General features: G+C 42.6%; 4 protein-coding genes across 4 annotated transcripts; 2 read left to right on the top strand and 2 right to left on the bottom strand.

Annotated features, from left to right (window-relative positions):
- Positions 1 to 4483: 4483 nt before the first annotated feature.
- On the top strand, positions 4484 to 5209 carry RB195_023747 (uncharacterized protein; the record flags this gene model as incomplete). The annotated part of the gene is made up of 1 exon (XM_064211282.1): positions 4484 to 5209. One exon carries the CDS (start codon positions 4484 to 4486, stop codon positions 5207 to 5209), a length of 726 nt encoding a protein of 241 aa, XP_064067163.1.
- Positions 5210 to 9448: 4239 nt separating this feature from the next.
- RB195_023746 (uncharacterized protein) lies at positions 9449 to 9901 on the bottom strand (the record flags this gene model as incomplete). Its single annotated transcript, XM_064211281.1, has 1 exon — positions 9449 to 9901. The coding sequence occupies one exon, from the start codon at positions 9899 to 9901 to the stop codon at positions 9449 to 9451; it is 453 nt and encodes a 150-aa protein (XP_064067162.1).
- Positions 9902 to 9959: 58 nt separating this feature from the next.
- RB195_023745 (uncharacterized protein) lies at positions 9960 to 10175 on the bottom strand (the record flags this gene model as incomplete). The annotated part of the gene is made up of 1 exon (XM_064211280.1): positions 9960 to 10175. The coding sequence occupies one exon, from the start codon at positions 10173 to 10175 to the stop codon at positions 9960 to 9962; it is 216 nt and encodes a 71-aa protein (XP_064067161.1).
- Positions 10176 to 16577: 6402 nt separating this feature from the next.
- RB195_023744 (uncharacterized protein) lies at positions 16578 to 17501 on the top strand (the record flags this gene model as incomplete). The annotated part of the gene is made up of 4 exons (XM_064211279.1): positions 16578 to 16603; positions 16721 to 16850; positions 16928 to 17038; positions 17451 to 17501. 4 exons carry the CDS (start codon positions 16578 to 16580, stop codon positions 17499 to 17501), a joined length of 318 nt encoding a protein of 105 aa, XP_064067160.1.
- Positions 17502 to 17611: the final 110 nt, after the last annotated feature.

Here is a 17611-nt window from a genome sequence, read left to right as displayed (position 1 = left end):
TAGCCACCGAATAAAGTCATTATACACTTGAAGATCTTACGAAACAATCTCGTGACAAGAAAGTAATCCAAGACCAGAGAGGGATAATTCGTCATGAATCACGCTTACAAAATGCGTATCTTCCCTTGGATACAAAATCACCTATCTTCATCCCCAAAGAATCCGAATTGGTTCGACTAATCCTGCTCAAGATTCACATTGAAAACACACACTGTAGAGAAGATCATACTTTGACTATTATACGTCAAAGATTCTGGATTCCGCGCCTTGCCTGCGCCTTCAAAAAGGATTTGGGCAAATGTACAACATGCAAAAAGTACTAAGGACTCCCCCTTGGGGCTCCAATAATGCCACCACTTCCAATAGATCGAGTCCTGGTCTCAAAACCGTTCCAAAACACTGGGTGTGACTTCATGGGGCCATTCACTTCGAAAACCCAAGAAAAAATGTACGTGTGCTTATACACGTGCCTAACAACAAGAGCAGTACACCTCGATGCTGTTGAAAACTCATCAACAGGAGCATTCTTGGAAAGCTTTATACGCTTTGTGTCACGTAGAGGTGTGCCAAGGATCATGCGCAGTGATTGTGGCTGAAACTCTAAAAATGGTTTAAAAAAGCGCATCATAGAAGCAATATTCAAAAAAGATGACAATACAGTTAGTTATGACCTACTGCGCAAACGAACGGATAGAGTGGATCTTTAACCTTCCAGCGTCACCATGGATGGGAGGCGTATGGGACAGACTAGTAGAATCAGTCAAAAAATCTTTAAAAAAGCCAATTGGACGAAGAAAGTTAAGCTTCCCTGAGATATGTACGGTGCTGACAAGAATTGAAGCAATTCTCAACACCAGACCGCTTACAAAATGCGACACTGATAACATCACAAAACTTCCGCTTCGCCCCTTTGATTTCTTGCAAGGAAATACCAGGTATTCCATCCCAAATGGAAGTGCACTGCATGATCAAACAGATCCGGAATATGATCCTACGCTTATACAAACCGAAAAACAAGCGCTAGAAGCAATTCGTTTTGCAACGAATTGCAAACAATTGCAAATTGAATTGAAAATTGAATTTGGATTGAAATTGAAACGATTGCAGAAAAGTTCTGGGAATCTTGGAAGTCTCAATACTTGGTATCTCTTCGAGAAAATGAGAAAATGAACTACAAACAACCAAGACATCTGAAAAGAACAGATCCAGAGCTCGGAGAGATAGTACTAATTGAGCAAGAGCTAGTATCAAGAGGAAATTGGCCGTATGGCAAAGTAGTGGAGGTCACGACCTCTGCGGATGGCTTAATAAGGTCAGCAAAAATCCTTATGCCAAGTCGTTGGATCATCCAACGTCCGCTCAATAAAATTTTCCCTCTAGAAATACGAAGTTCCGCAGAAGTCCGGAACAGCGATAATACAATCTGTGAGGAACCTCCCTCAACAAGCAACAAAAGACAGATCTTGACCCGCGCATCAAAAATGCGAGCATATGATGTCATAAAGGAATTCGGAGAAGGATTGGATAACACACAGAGCTCTATTTCCATAAGCTTAAATGTTGCGACGATATTATCATTCCTTTGCCTAATATCCCCAAGCCTAGCTACAAAAGCAGTAACACCAAATGTCTTATGCAACAAAGGTGTGGTCAGAATAATACTATTAGGCCAGCCTTTCGAACTTTGTTTCAATGAACAATGAATGTAAGATTTTCTCAGATCACAAGAATCTGGGTTTCCCTCTTCCAATTTCCCCAACCAATGACAAGGTTGAGGTGCATTTGCATAGTTCACAATATAACAACACTAAAGAGGAATCAATAACGTGCGAAAGACCTGAGTTTTGTGACCATCATTATCTCCTCACAAAGAGTCTCTTAGGGAATCCACACTGTTGGCCAGCTGATGCCATACCTACAGTGGCAGTAATGGTCTACTTGATAACGATGATGTCGATCATCCTTATTTGGGCTACATCCACGCTAGCCAGAAAAGCTAAACGTTCGATGGTTAGTGGGCGAGAGTGTAGTCAACCAACTTGTTCAGCTATTCCAGCGAACACTTTCGAACTTTCCTAGCTCATCAGCAGTTGTAATTTGCGCCGTAATTTGCGCAGTAATTACAAGCGCACAGAGATGCCAGCATGGTTACATGCGACGCAACGCAGATTTAATCTGCAATGGAAAAAGTCGGTGCCATTACGAATACAACAGAGAGTTGTACTTCAACAAGCTACAGTCAGAGCTATGCATTGAAATTTTCCACGGAAACAAGACAGTGGGCACAGCCAACTTTGTCAAAAAACCAGTGGGATTCAAATGTGCCAAAGTTACTGAGAGCTTTACAAGAATGACAAGAACACATACCTATCATATAAAGCGATGTGCTCAAGCTGACTTTTGTACTACACAAATGTGCGAGACAATCCGAGAGTTGAAATCGGCAGCAAAATATCCAGGGTACTCTGGATGTTTCAGTAGCTGCGGGGGACTGCTGTGCGGGTGTTTCATGCCACAACCAGCTTGCACCTTTTATAGAGTTGCACAAATACCTATAACGAAATGGGTGTACGAAGTGACCAGATATCCTCACTGGAGTCCCGAAATTAAGTTGCAAATAGAAGTGAACTTTTTCAAAGAGACACGATTATTCACCCAATCGCTTTCTCCATATGCGCCGGTAAAAACGGACGTATTTAACATCACTGTGATCTCAATACAGAAACTCGCAAGTGTCATCGCAAACAAACGATTTGCGATATTCATTCATTTGCCTTTCCGGAACACTTTCGTGTAGCAGCGGAGAGAGCCTCCTACAGGGAAGCTCAAGCTCAATTTCATAACTGCATATACAGGATCAGATGCGAATGCAGCAACTCAGTAAACAACTGCCTGTGCCCAGAAGGCTCAATTAGTACACCTTTTATAGAGTTGCACAAATAAATTCAATTCGAAACAACAGCGATACAAATCTACCTCTAGAAACACCTTTTGGAGCACAAAAGGTGGTGTCGGACGAGATCATAGCTGTTTAAAACGAAGAAGAAGTGGTCATAAGGCTAGAGTCAAAAATTGTCCAAGATTCAGCTGAATTCCAAGAGAATCAGGACTGCATTGTTAAATCTACAAATGTTACCGGATGCTACAATTGTCCAACAGGTGCGGAACTAATGTTAACCTGCGAGTCTCCAAAACAAATGTTGGTAAAAAAAACAGTCTTATGCGAAGCCCAGCAGTTCACACTCAGTTGTGGAGCAAACAAAAGCAACCAGGTACGGCTAAGTTATCAGAAGTCTGTCGTGAGGGAAGAATGTGCAGTCAAGGGTAGCAAGCTCAACAAATTTGTGCTAACAGGTAACCTGTAATACATATGCAAAACTCCTCACTCCTCGACCACTAGTCTCACACAGTTAGCTTGAGTCACCAGTGGTTCGCATACATAAGTATGCCGGAAGTGAGCTCCCTACTCAAAACTTTCACAAACCACTGGAAGCTAGCTGAGGCCTGTCTTTACACTAGTGCTTGCTGCCCTAACCTACATAGCAGGGCCTATTGCTTTAATTTACGTAGCAAAATGCATGTCCCTTATTCTCAATACACTGCTCGTGACGGCATGGCGCTGCTTGCAGCGGAACCAGCTCGATCAAAAATCAGTTGGCTTACCGATCAAGCGGCTGCCATTGTTGTCGTGTTGGCTCGGATCCTCTCGAGCTGCCCGCTTGTGGGCTACCAGCCGAAGAGAGTAGCGGGGCGGCTTAGACCGCAAAGCAGAAATAAACCAGAGATCAGAAAGATCAAAAGTGCCGCAAAAGGTGAGAGCTTTGTATTTCTCAGTGCTATACACGATACGGGTTTGATCTCGTGTTTCAATACGAGAAAATGTACAAAGTTAATATCTGTTCATTATCCGTTGTATATACATGTTATCAATTATGTTCATACACGTATGCACAAAAGCATATTATCCAGGTCGGCTCAAAGATATCATCGTCTTTGACAAAGTATTCCAATTACAACGATATACCTTCTCGGGTGCCCGCAGTCAATCACAACTTATTTATTATGCACTCAAAAGCACATTGGCGTATCATCAAGAGCACTGGATGTTACACCTAGGCTATTCGTTGAGGGCGGGTTCAAGATACGGCCATCTGAACTGAATTGATTAGAGGAAAGTCAAAGTTGACTTTCCTCTAATCAATTGCCAAAAGATGCCGGCAAACAATTCCAAAGTTAGAATTGCTTGGAATACTCATTGGGATGGGATTGGAAAAGAGTATCTTAGAAAATCTTGATCACAATATAGATCACTTCAATCTTGTCACTGATAGTGAAATCGCTCTACAATGGATTAATTCCTCTCGAAAACTTCCAGCTTTCATAATCAATCAGAAAGACCGAATTGAAAAAATTAGATCTCAGGTTGAGAGCAAAGGCATTTCCGTGAACTTTTTCCATGTTCCAACACATAACAATCCAGCAGATGCAGGGACTCGCGTCCCTCGGTTGTTATGTGTTGGAACATAGCGACGGTCTTACATCATCTCAACTCGACTCACACAACTGGGTGAGAGGGCCGCAGTGGCTGGCACTAGAGCCATCTAGCTGGGAACTACGCTCTATCGATACTTTGAATGGAAAAGAAATTATGGAAGAAATGGAAACATTTGAAAATCCCTATGTTGAAGAGTGTGAGAGTAATAATGATAATGCGAACTCAATGTTCGTAGATCTATCGAGATTTTTACGCTTCAACACAGCGTTACAAACTGTATCTAGAGTTGCAAAAGTGCTGCACAAATGGATCAATCGCTGTAACACTACTAGATTGACATCAATTGCAATATCTACAGTCTCGCGCTTTGACTCAGTAATTGACTGCGAAGAGATGCGCTTAAATGAAAAGTTAATCATAGCATCATTTCATAAGAATGCTAACATGAAAAAAGTGCAAAAACGGTTTCGGAACCAAACAATCGTAAATGAAGAAAATGGAATCACAAGATACAAATCAAGAATTCGAAATGCAAATCTACCTTTAGATACAAAAATGCCTATTTATATCGATAATGACTCTGACTTTGCTAGACTCATTATTATAGACTTGAATTGCAACAATGCTCACTGTGGCAAAGATCACATACTTTCTCTGGCTAGACAGAAGTATTGGATTCCGCAGCCATCAAGAGCAAGATTAAGAAGTACATAAAAGATTGTGCTATTTGTAAGGGATGCCAAGGTATGCCTTTTGGAGCTCCAGAGATGCCACCATTACCACCAGATAAGGTGACAATAAGCAGACACAGGACTGAAATAATGTATATATGTCTCTACACCTGTCTTGCAATCAGAGCAATTAATTTGGAAGTGGTAGAAAGCCTTAGTACAGGGGCATTTCTCAATAGTTTTATTCTATTTGTATCGTGTAGAGGTGTACCTTTTTTTAATGAGAACAGGCTGCAGATCACATTCCAGACTTGGTCATAAAATAACTGAAAACCTGTTCGAAAGTGATGAAACAACAGGGAACTCAGTAATGAATTACTGTGCCTCTGAAGGCATTAAATGGATTTTTAACCCACCCGCATCTCCATGGATGGGTGGTGTATGGGAAAGGCTTGTTGGATCTGTGAAAAGAAGTTTCCAAAAATCAGTTGGAAGAAAAAAACTGACATTTGAACAGATGGTTATTGTAGTCACTCGTATAGAGGCAATTATAAATACACGTCCACTCACAAAACTCTCAACGACTGATCTTCCTGAAATTCCGCTCAGACCTATTTATTTTCTACAAGGGAATTCGAAATTTTCTATTCCAAGCTCTGAAATGTCCAATTTCAGAATCGATCCTACATTTGAGCCAGAGTTGATACAAATAGCTGCTCAAGCTTACTAAGCGCTTGCTTTTTGGAAAACATTGCAACAAAGTTCTGGGAGAAATGGAACACTGAATATCTTACTATTTTACGTGACAGCCACAGATGTCAATTGAATCAGAAGCGTCATGTGAGTAAAATCCCACAAGTCGGCGAAATTGTTTTGGTTGAACAGGAGTTACTGCTCGGAGGACAATGGGTATACGGTAAAATAGGAGATTTAGTACGGAGCGCAGACGGCATGATAAGGTCCGCTAAAATTCTAATGCCTAGCTGCAAAATTTTGCAGAGACCAGTTAATAAAATATACCCCCTAGAAATTCGTTCAGTGCCTGACAACCAACAATCGGTTGAACGAAACTCTGAGATCATGGATAATGATATCCATATCCCAACCACAACTCAATCTAGAAATCATCTAGCCAGAATCTCCAAATCTCGCGCTTTAGACGTCATTCGAGAATTCGAAACAGACCTCGACAGATCGATGACCCCTACGTCTGCTCGACCAACAGTATCCTGCCTAGTAACGGCAATGTTATCCTTGTTTCTAATCAACCCTGGTAATGCGCAACCATACACCAGCATTACTTGTAATAAAGGTATCGCGTTTATAACACCTCCTAGAGGACAATTCGAATTGTGCTTTGATCATGAATGCAAGTCATTCAAAAGTGTTACGGAAGAAATTAGGTATACTCTTCCTGTTTCACCCTTGGTCAAGCCTGTAACGGTAAAAATACGTCTCTACTCGAGAAACGAAGTAATAACAAAGATCGAAAAAAGTGAGCGTCATGAATTCTGCGCGGCATCTTCAACAATCTTGAGTAGAGCACTCTTAGGAAATCCACATTGTTGGCCGTTTGGCGCAGTTCTTACTGTATCCCTAGTTTTGTACTCTATTCTCGTAGCAATGATTGGTATGGCGTGGTCCATACGCAATTGCCGAAAACAAAAGCGGAGAAGAACTAGTATACAAGTTGAGTGCGAACTGAGTACGTTCAAACCATCTCCTCTAATTGCGAACACTTTAATAGTAGTCACTTTGTTCACTTTAGCATTCAAAAGTGCTGCATTTGCTTGTCAACATGGTTACACAAGGCACACCGCAGAAATGGTGTGCGCGTCAAGAGGCAAATGTTCATTCGAATTTAGACAAGAAATACTCTTTAACAGAATAGATCCAGAAGTTTGTATTCAAATCAACCATTTGAATACTACAGTGGGTATGATAAGAATGAAAAATAACGGCATAAAGCTCAATTGCAGCAAACTTTCACTCTTCTTCAGAAGAGACAATTTTTTTCGGACTGCGAAATGCGCTCAGATGGGATCCTACACACAAAACATTTGTAACAGAATGTATCCGAATAATACTATACCAGAATTAGATATGGTCTCAAGGTATTCAGGACATATTGCATGTGAAGAAACATGCAGCGGTATTGTCCGCGATATCTTCTCCCAATGCCAGCATGCTCATTCTTGCGTCTGGCACAGGTACCAAAAAGTAAGGCAGTGCTTAAAATTATGCACTGCATGGAGTGGACGCCAACAGTGCAGGTTGACGTCGAAATAACGATCTATAATAGAGGAAAAGAGAATTCGATAATTCTGACACCCTATGTCACTCACAAGTAGGATGGGCTATCGACTACTGCAGTTTTAATTGAAAAACCACATCTTCCTCTAATGGACAGAAGATTCATTGTTTTCGAAAACGAGGCAGTAATATTGCCAAATGATTTTATTGTCCTAGAGGATGCATGTGCCCAGTAGGTTCTATTAGGAACCTGCGTAAAGAGGTCACAAATGTACTTCCCATTAAAACCCCCTTCACAGAAATAAGGTTAGAAGAAGGAAGTATCCACTCTTATTCTCACCAACATGAAACCAATATTGTTATTGAATCAAGCCCTATGTTCAGCAGCACACATTACATCATAGAACAATCTTGTGATATAACATTTGAAGAAATAAAAGGCTGCTATAACTGCCTTGAAGGAGCACAAGTTAAAGTCTCGTGCATAACTCGCATTAATGCCTGGGCAAATCTCAAGTGTTCTCCATCGAATGTGGGCCATCGAACAAAACTAATGTAGTATATGTGGAGTTTAGTAACGCTCTGATACCACAAAAGTGTCATACGTCTTGCGGTGGGCATGAGATCACATTTGATCTACATGGAACACTTGTATACCATCCCAGAAATAAGCAAAGTCAGGTTTATTCCGAACAAAATAGCGAAGAAAGCTAGTACTTTCCAGTGTTCTTTAAGAACTTTTAAGAATGGTTGAAGATCAGGTAGATCGAATTTTCGAACTTTCGAAAATTCGATCTACCTGATCTTCAACCATTCTTAAAAGTTCTTAAAGAACAATGGAAGTTGGCCCTTGGAGCGCTAGGTACCATGGCAATAACAGTTAGGATCACCTATGTGCTGTGGCCGACCATCGCTTTACTATTGATTAAAATTATCATTACTGTGCTAAAAACTGTTTCTTCCATAACAATTCTTCTACTGAGACTGCTTTGCGCCTGCATAGGGCGTACGGCATCAATTGCGTGCATTGCGATTTACCGCGTATCACGCTTTTGATCAACATACGCGGTCTTCCAAACATTTTCTACTCTTCTCCGCCCACCCAACTGCAAGCTCTACCTCCACTCGTCAACTCAAGTAAATAGTGGTTTCGACACTCTCTGGGAAAGAAGAATCAAAAACTTCATGATATTACGACACTTTCTCACGCAATGTATTGGTTTACTTTTTTGTTGTGTCGCCGGAGTGTTCCGATCTCGGAACACGATAATTGATAATTTGTAATGTTCGTTGCAATACTGTCCGGCAATATGGCAAGGAGGTGGCGCGCTTGAATCATAATGTTGCTTTGGTACTAGCCGGAGCAGGCCGGCAATTCTTTCTGTGCTCTTAATTTCATTGCTTCTATTTGATAAACATTACCACTGAACTACAGTTTTCTTTCTTGGGTATAAAATCCCAAATTATCGTGAGTCATCACAACTCGCACGCACAATTTTCTGGTGCATCGGCCAAATAAAGTGCCGTAAAAGTGCAGCAAGCCCCTCAGCTGCCCACAGCAAACCCATAGCTGCGCAACATCGTGAAAGATGTCTTTGGTTTTCCATAGAAGACCTATGGCCCATAGCGCTTATTTGATAAACATTACCACTGAACCACTGTTTTCTTTCTTGGGTATAAAATCCCAAATTATCGTGAGCCATCACAACTCACATGCACAAAAGGATCGTTGAAAAATCCGTTTATTAGGCAGCGGACTTCATGGTGTGGTCCGCGTGGTTGGACCCTGCCCTTATTGTTATCTGCACGAGATGTTTGCTCGTTTGGGGAGCGTGCCATTACCTGTACCTTGGTCGGAGATTTGACGGGGTTGATAAGTCTTTCTGCGGTATCCTCGCTTAACAATTGTTCGACAGCTTGAGCTTTGGCTACCGCTTGTTCAAAAGCGCTTATCTACTAGGGTGTTCGGAAAGTATCTGCCGAAATACGGCAAAATTTCAAAACAACACAACTTTTTAACAACATTTTATTATTCGACGAAATAATCTCCATTAACATCGACAACCTTATGCCAACGTCTCACAAGATCACGGATTCCTTTGGCGTAGAACTCCGGCGACTTGGAGGCGAAGAAAGCCCGAAGGTCATTTTCGAGGTGGTCACGATCATCGTAGCGCTTCTCTTCCAGGTGATGCTGAAGCGATCGGAAGGAGTGGTAGTCGCTCGGAGACCGGGATGTACGGCGGGTGCGGTAGAACTTCTCAACCAAGCTCCAGAATTTTCTGGGAAGAGATCGCGATGTGAGGGCGCGCGTTATCGTGCAGCAGGCGAACGTTGTCGAGCTTCGGGCGCAGTAGACCTCGGCAGTAACTGTCGTGTTGTCCGGTAACAGTTCGAAACGATAGATTCCAAGAACTCCCCACCAGACGCTCAGTATGACCTTCTTCTCATGGATTTCATCTTTCACGAAAGGATCCGGCATTTCATCGCCAGCGCACTACTCACGTTTGTGGGTGTGGTTGACGTAGAGGACCCATTTTTCATCTCCAGTGACAATGGTGTCCAGCCAGTCGAATCTGCGGTTTCTGGAGAGCAGCTGAATGCAGATGTCCAGGCTTCTTTGGCGGTTGCCGTCGCTCAATGTATGTGGGAGCCACTGACCGAGCTTTTTCACCATTCTGAGAGAGATCGCAGTCCATTGCCCACGGTGGACAGCGAACTGCCAAGACTGGCAGCAAAATACCGAACACCTTCATATGGGTGCTGCTCCGTCAGATTCTTCAGTTTGTCGAACGATATTGCAGTCGGTCGACCAGAGCGAGGCTCATCTTCGAGTTTCTTGTTTCCGGCTTTGAAGCGCTGGAGCCCAGACGCGCACAGACCGCTCAGAAGAGGCTTCAGTGCCGAATAAGTGACTTAAGTTTCGATGGGCTTCAGCAGCGGGTGGCCAGATTCGGACTCGTAGAAGAGTACGTGTCGAATATGGGTGGAATATTCGGCCATTATAGGATGAAATAGGCAAGGAAGAGGGAGCCAGATATGTCATGTGTATACAAGCGGTAGTGTTCTTATGTAATATATTTAAAATGGGAACTTCCAGAACATCCCAAAAAATCTGCCCTACTGCGAAATTTTCGGCAGATACTTTTCGAACACTCTAATAGTTTTCTTACGTCGAACCTCGAATGAAATTCTATCAAAATCTTCGATAAGTTTTGTTGCCTGGTCTGTATGCAGAAGATCAACGGCAGCTACGAGAAAAATATTCATCAGAGATGCGCTGAGGGCATTTCTGCATTTCACTTTTTAACGAAATGCTTGTGGTCGACCTCGATCACCAACGAAGTCAAGCTGCGAGCCTACCTATCTGCAATTCGCCCATCATGATGTCGGAGACTTGAGCTTGATTGCACGGAAAGGAAGCTACTCAGACGGCTGCTTGGCTACTTTTGGCCTAGGGTATGCCACAATGAAGATCTTCACGCGAAAACTGATGTGGTATACCGGCGGATGACACGTGGAAGATAGCAACATCTTGCATCGCCATCGAAAGTGGCTAAAGTAAATCGTCTTCGCTTCTTTGGTCATACATATATTAAGGAGACCAGCAGATAGCTTCGTTCAACGAGTTCTGAGCAGTTTGTCGGGTTCGAGCCGGAAGAGACCACCTGGCCGAAAAAGGAAATTGTGGGCTGAGGTGTTGAAAGAGGACCTGAAGACACTTGGCGTGGATAGGCAGTAAAGGGGAGACGTAAGTTTTCGCAGAATATGCGATAGCGACGAATGGATTGATTCTATGGAAGCTCTCGCAGAAGATCGAGAATGTTGGGCAGAACTATGTTCAAGGATTGCACAGCTAGTCGGCAACGATGACAAGGTATTATCCAAACCGGCAAACGCAGTACTTATTAAACATGTGCGGTCCACTCCTTTCACCTGAGAAAAAGCACAGAAGAAAAATGAGGAAAAGGGACTGAGATCTTCGTTTATTATAGTGACTATCCTTGGATCTTAGTCAAAGCTTTTGCTTCACTCTCTATATCGGTTAAGAAAAGTTACTTCATCTCGCACAGGCTGCTTTTCTTCGAGCAGATAAGTAATGCCATTTCATATATACATATTCATCACCACATTCATCGTTCACTTCTCCTTCATTTTTTTTTCTGCTTACAATAATACTCAGCACCAAATATTTACACCAAACCCATTCAAGCAATAATTCAGTAATATCAAAACAAAGTTGGCCTAAACAAGAACTTACTTCTCAAAAGCTTTTTCTGATTGAAATCTTCAACACTGAATGTAGAACAAACTGAATATAGAACATGACTTTCCATTCACAGATGCAAAAGCAACTTTTTTTTTATTATTACGAGCAAGAGGTAACTTTTTGCAGCCCGCAGGATACAGTTCATCGAAGAGCCTACGTTCCATAGCTTCTTTTCAGTCTGTATGCATACATACATCTATTTATGTATACGATACATTTACGTCTACATTATGCATATGTAGATACGCGTTGGTGAAGCTTCGTCCCGACTTCTTCTTTCAGACTGTTTTATTGGTATTCAGTTGTGGGAAGACTCCTCTGTTTCTTTTCTGATAAGCTACCTTAGAGCTGAGAAGAACAAGGAGGAGGTGGGCATTGATTGTGGTGTTATGTACAGCCACAATTCTTTGAACATCAGAGATACGTTTCTCGCACGAAAGTGCTGCGTTTGGAGCATGAGAGTTCTTATCTTCCGTTCATGTTACTCCTTGGGCAGAACGGAGTTGACATTTGCCACATGCGCGTGAGGATGACTCCTCCCAAATTCCTCTCGAATGTGAGAGTGAGGTTTGCCTCTCCACAAAGACACCAGAAGGATCCCGAGTTTGATCCCTGGGCAAGGCTAACCATCTCTTGATATTGGTAAAGTGGACATCAATAAAAGGCCTGTGTGAGAGGTGTGCCTGAGAGGAAACCCTCCTCCCCCTATGTAGTATCTATGTGGTTAATGAAGTTAGAAGGAATTGAGATAAAAACTGGTCCGCTCGCTAGACGCGTACTCACGAGGCACAGTGAGTACAGAAAATCCTCGATATTTTGGGTAGAACTAGAATAGGGGGAACAATGTGTGTCTTAGAATCTCTCAACGCTGACAATACCAACACAGCAACATGGAAAGATAGCCAAGGCGCTCGTGCGAGTTAGCAGCCTTAATAGAACGGAGTGTGATACACGCTTGATGATGCAGGAGACAAGATGGTATGGCTGCAAGTCAAAGAACATTGAGGATGATATCAAAGTTTACAATGGTAGTCCGAACATCAACAACGGAGTAGGCATAATTGTCTATCAACGCTTCGGGGACTTAATCTTCAGGGATTCACAATGGTGGAAGACTTTAACTACCGTTTCATGAAAGGTATCGCCGGAGTTACCACCGGAAGACAAGATTATAGCTGTGGAAGATCTGAGCGAACATGTTGCAGCGAATAAAGGCAGCGTATCACTAAATTGACGTGGTGTGGGAATCCCTTGGCAAACGTAGAGTTTGGGTTGCAAATTACGGATATGAGTAGCCTCACTCAAATCCCCTTGGTCGTCCTAAAAACGCACCCTAGTACACGATCAAGTCTCCTTAGCAGCCTATTCATTGGTTTTACGTGAATAGGCTGGTGAAGATTGATTTCCGACCATTTGCTCGGGGACGCGAATCGTGCACGAGAGTGACGCATTGCAACTGATTTCGTAGGAAGAAACGCGGCCTTCCACGCCGTTTTTAATGACGATCAGGGGTGGATGGGCGGAGCCACGCTCGTTTCCATAACCTAAGACCTGGATTCTACGTTTTACCTAGGGTTTCTGTACCGCGTCAATCTCGTGATACGCTACCTCTAAGGATAGCCACAGACGTCAAACTGGTTTCGGCTGCGGAACACGTAAACAAGATGGGAACACATTCTGAAGTTCGCTGATTCGCTTAACTTTGTCATCGCAAATAAGAAATTCTCGAAGCGATAATCCCACTTTGTCTCCTTCTACAGCGGCAGCGCTGAGACTCGAACTGGATTTATGCTCATATGATGAATCGCGACGGCAACGCACCTGTCGTAAGATGGTCGAAGCAGCCCACACAGCGCTCAGTACAACATGACATTACCGTTGAAAGATGGAGTAGATGTTCTTAAGGACGGAGAAAGTAAAAGGAAGTGTTGTGAGAAGACGCGAGAGAAGATCTGTGTCACGCCTTTCTCAACCATTGGAGACCAGAAGACTGGCAAAGTTAGAAGAAGTCATAGAAAGGCGTCATGAAGGCGGCCGTAGCAAAAGTTGCGCGTTGCGGTTACGTTCATAAGAGGCGAACAAACGTCTTATTTGCCAACTCGCAAGATCTTGTCACAACCGACCAAAAGACGACAGGGTCAGCAACGAAAATATAAACTATCTTGCCCATGTTCGACAGTCTTTGAATCTCGGCATGTTTTTAATTGATTTTCTTGAATTGTAGCCAATATTGTTATTGATCGCCTTTATTAAACAACAGCTAACGTTTCGGCGCTATCGCCTTCGCCAGCGCCTGGAAAATTCAAAGCCATTAGTGATTTATCCTCTCAAGCGCCTCATCACCCTACAGAAAGCATCTAAACGGTAGGCAAACTCAAACAGCAACACATTGGCTAGTGCTTAGCTCATTAGCTAGACTTGGTAACGCAACAGACTACCACGTACCACAACTATGAGTCACAAGGGTTTTATATAGGGTTTTATATAGGTTTTATATATATGTATACATATATATATACATATATATATATATATATATATACATATATATATATATATATATATGTTATACACGGCCTGCCTCGTAGATTAAAACCCGCATAGGTTTTGATATGGGGATAACTCGTTTGTGATAGCAATGCACTCATCCTTTTTGTTCATTTTTGGACTTTTGGCGGTTATCCAAAAGGCCTCTAGTGTTCTGCGTGCTGTGATCTCGGACTCGCAGGATAGGCGGCGACATTGCTTTCTAAACTCGTTAGTTATTCCGCTAGTTATCATTAGCGGTATCAGGGGCCCCACAGATGGAATTTCCTGGCTGCTCAACATAATCCAAAATCAGCTGCTCAAATATGTCCCTGCCCACCTCAGCAGTTCTAACAACTTCCTAAAACATCTCCGCAGTACCTCGTTTGAGCGTGAATGTGTAGTAGAGACCTTTGACGTTATGCCACTTTATACAAACGTTTGAAACGATGTAGCGATGCAGGTTGTTCACGAACTGCTCACGCAGCGCCAGGCTTCATTGAACATGTATGGATTGAGCATTGGGCAGATCATGACACAGATAAATGAATGTCTGAATTGCTCGGTTTTCCGATGATCGGGACAGTACTACCAACAACTTAGAGGCCTAGCTATGGGACAAGGGCTGGCACCCGCTCTCGCCATTGTTTTTATGGCCAAGATCGAAAAGCCTGTAATAGACCTCAAACCACTGCTGTATTATCAGTACATAGATGATTGTTCCGTCGTCTGCACAACACAAGTAGAACTAGACACATGCTTCAATCTTCCCAATCAACAGTGTCCGCACATCCAGTTCACAAGGGAGAGACCGATAGACAACTAGTTGGCTTTCTTGAATGTGCACATTTAATTGTGAAATGGGATATGGAAGACTAAGTGGTACCGAAAACCCAGTAGCAAAAACATTTTAATCCACTATCTTTCAGTGCATCCCAGCAAAATGAAAAAATCTGCTATAGGTAACATGTACAGGACGGCGGCAAGAATCTCGTCGAGTAGCCAGGAATTAACATGGTCTGTAAATCTGGCTTATAAAGTGGCAATATCCAATGGGTATCCAACTGGAGATGGTGCTACCCGACAAGCACGACATCCCTCTCGAAGATCCAACGTGGTGGATGGCCTAGAAAAGATCCCTTTCTGTTTTCCCTATATAGCTGATGATATGAACAAAGCGCTGCGGAGCTGTCTACGAAAAGGGGTCTAGAGAATGACGTGAGGGTTGTGGAAATGCCTCCAGCGAACCTCAAGGGTCAGCTAGTATCGTAATCGTATGGCAGAGAGGGTGATTGCATGGTATCAAGAGTAGTGTATCGTATCATGTGCAGGTTGTGCGGTGACGATTATATAGGGGAAACGGGAAGTCCGCTGTGTATTAGGGTCAAGGAGCATTTAGATGGACTCGCAAAATCTAAAACCTTCATCCCACTTGGAGCAGACCGTGGAATATGTCATCCAAACTCCGAAGTAGCGATAGAAGTTAGTATATTATCCTACGAGTCCAAGATCACAGCACGCAAAACACTAGATGCCTTTTGGATAACCGCCAAAAGTCCAAAAATGAACAAAAAGGATGAGTGCATTGCGATCACAAACGAGTTATCCCCGTATCAAGACCTATGCGGGTTTTGATCTACGGGGCGGGCCGTGAGGTCCCTATATAAAACCCTTGTGACTCGTAGTTGTGGTACGTGGTGGTCTGCTGAGTTAACAAGTCTAGCTAATGAGGTAAGTACTAGCCTATGTGTTGCTGTTTGAGTTTGCTTACCGTTTGGGTGCTTTCTGTAGGGTGATGAGGCGCTTGAGGGGATAGGTCACTAATGGCTTTGAGTTTTCCAGGCTCTGACGAAGGCGATATCGCCGAAACGTTAGCCGCTGTTTAATAAAGATGATCAATAACAATCTTGGCTACAGCTCAAGATAATGAATTATAAACCGTCTGATGGACCGGAAAAAGTGAAACGTCCGTAGTAAGCCAGTTTGCGCCTCCATCGAAAAGTACCGCATCATACAGAAGCTGTCCGACATCAGGGCCAATGTTCAAACCAAATACGACCAATAATAAGTTGTGTAAAAGAGAGAAGGGGACAATAGACTGTATTTTTTGGACTTTCATTAGAAAAGTGGATTATGGATCAGATTTTTTAAATCGTCATCCCATCCGACACACACCGCTTTCTTCGAAGTTTGCGTTTTGCGATAATTGAAGGCGGATACATGATAGTCCTTTGTAAATACTCAGTTTCATACTGACGTGAAAACAGCGAGGCACTCCGTGATCTATGTCAGATGTAAGAGCTCTATTGCAACATTATCGAAACGGAGTAGCAAAGTTTCGCATTACCACGTTTATGAAGGAATGGATGACTTGAGATATGTCTTCAGGTAGTCTGAGAATTACTTTGCACAATTGAGAAAACTCTGGTAGTTCCAACTGTGTGCACTAGTACTGTCCATCTGTTTGTCACTATTGCAAGGGCGTACACCACTTGTATATTGCAGATACATCAATGACTTATGTATCATAATCTCAGCTGTCCGTAACGAACAAGTGTTTTCAAATCCAACACATAGGATAAGAGTCACGCGAGTAACCTCAAAGGATGGCTGGCTTCTTTACCTCACGTACGCAGTTAAGTGTTCAGTGACATTGTTGGACCTGTATCGCAAAATGGTTGTGACATATTGATACATGCAAAATCAGTACAGGCGCGAGAAGCGATCATTATGAACTCACCCTCGACTCAATCGCATTTGTTCATGAAAAAGACGACTATTTTTAATCTGTGCGTTGTTCAAACAAAAATATGCGACATCCAGGTATGTTTTCCTCTTAATTGTTTTGCAATCATCGTCAATGGGTGCAATAAAAAACAACAGAAGGGAAAATAAAGGATTTTGAATGGCGATGAGAACAGCGTCATCTATATCGGTATGTGATCGCAAATTCAAATTTTTTCAAACTAGGAAGTGTGGTTTTGCATAGTAGCATGAACCTAGCTTAAATTTCCATTTTCATTATTATTATGGGAAGTTCAAAAAACACTTATATAAATACAGTAAAGGTTTACAAAATTGAATTGCTCTTCGTCTTCTGAGACTTCAAAGCAGTACACAGTTTTCTAGACCAGGCTCATATATATGAAGACCCGAAGAAATACAGCCATGACTGTCCACCATACCATATCGATCGTTTCATTGATACTGTGCAGTAAAATTGCTAATTCTTCAGCAGAAAACAGAAAGGCGAGAATGCCGTTTTTCACAACTCACCTCAACTTGATCCCCGTCGTAACATCTGTGCATCATCAATCGACTCGTGAGCGCAAGATCACGAGTCGATTGAACAATAACTAGGATTTTTGAAGCTGATTATTGAAACACTTTTTGAAA

This window comes from Necator americanus, chromosome X, assembly GCF_031761385.1.
Source record: "Necator americanus strain Aroian chromosome X, whole genome shotgun sequence".
Lineage (NCBI taxonomy): Eukaryota > Metazoa > Nematoda > Chromadorea > Rhabditida > Ancylostomatidae > Necator > Necator americanus.
This window is presented reverse-complemented; position numbering and strand designations above follow the sequence as displayed.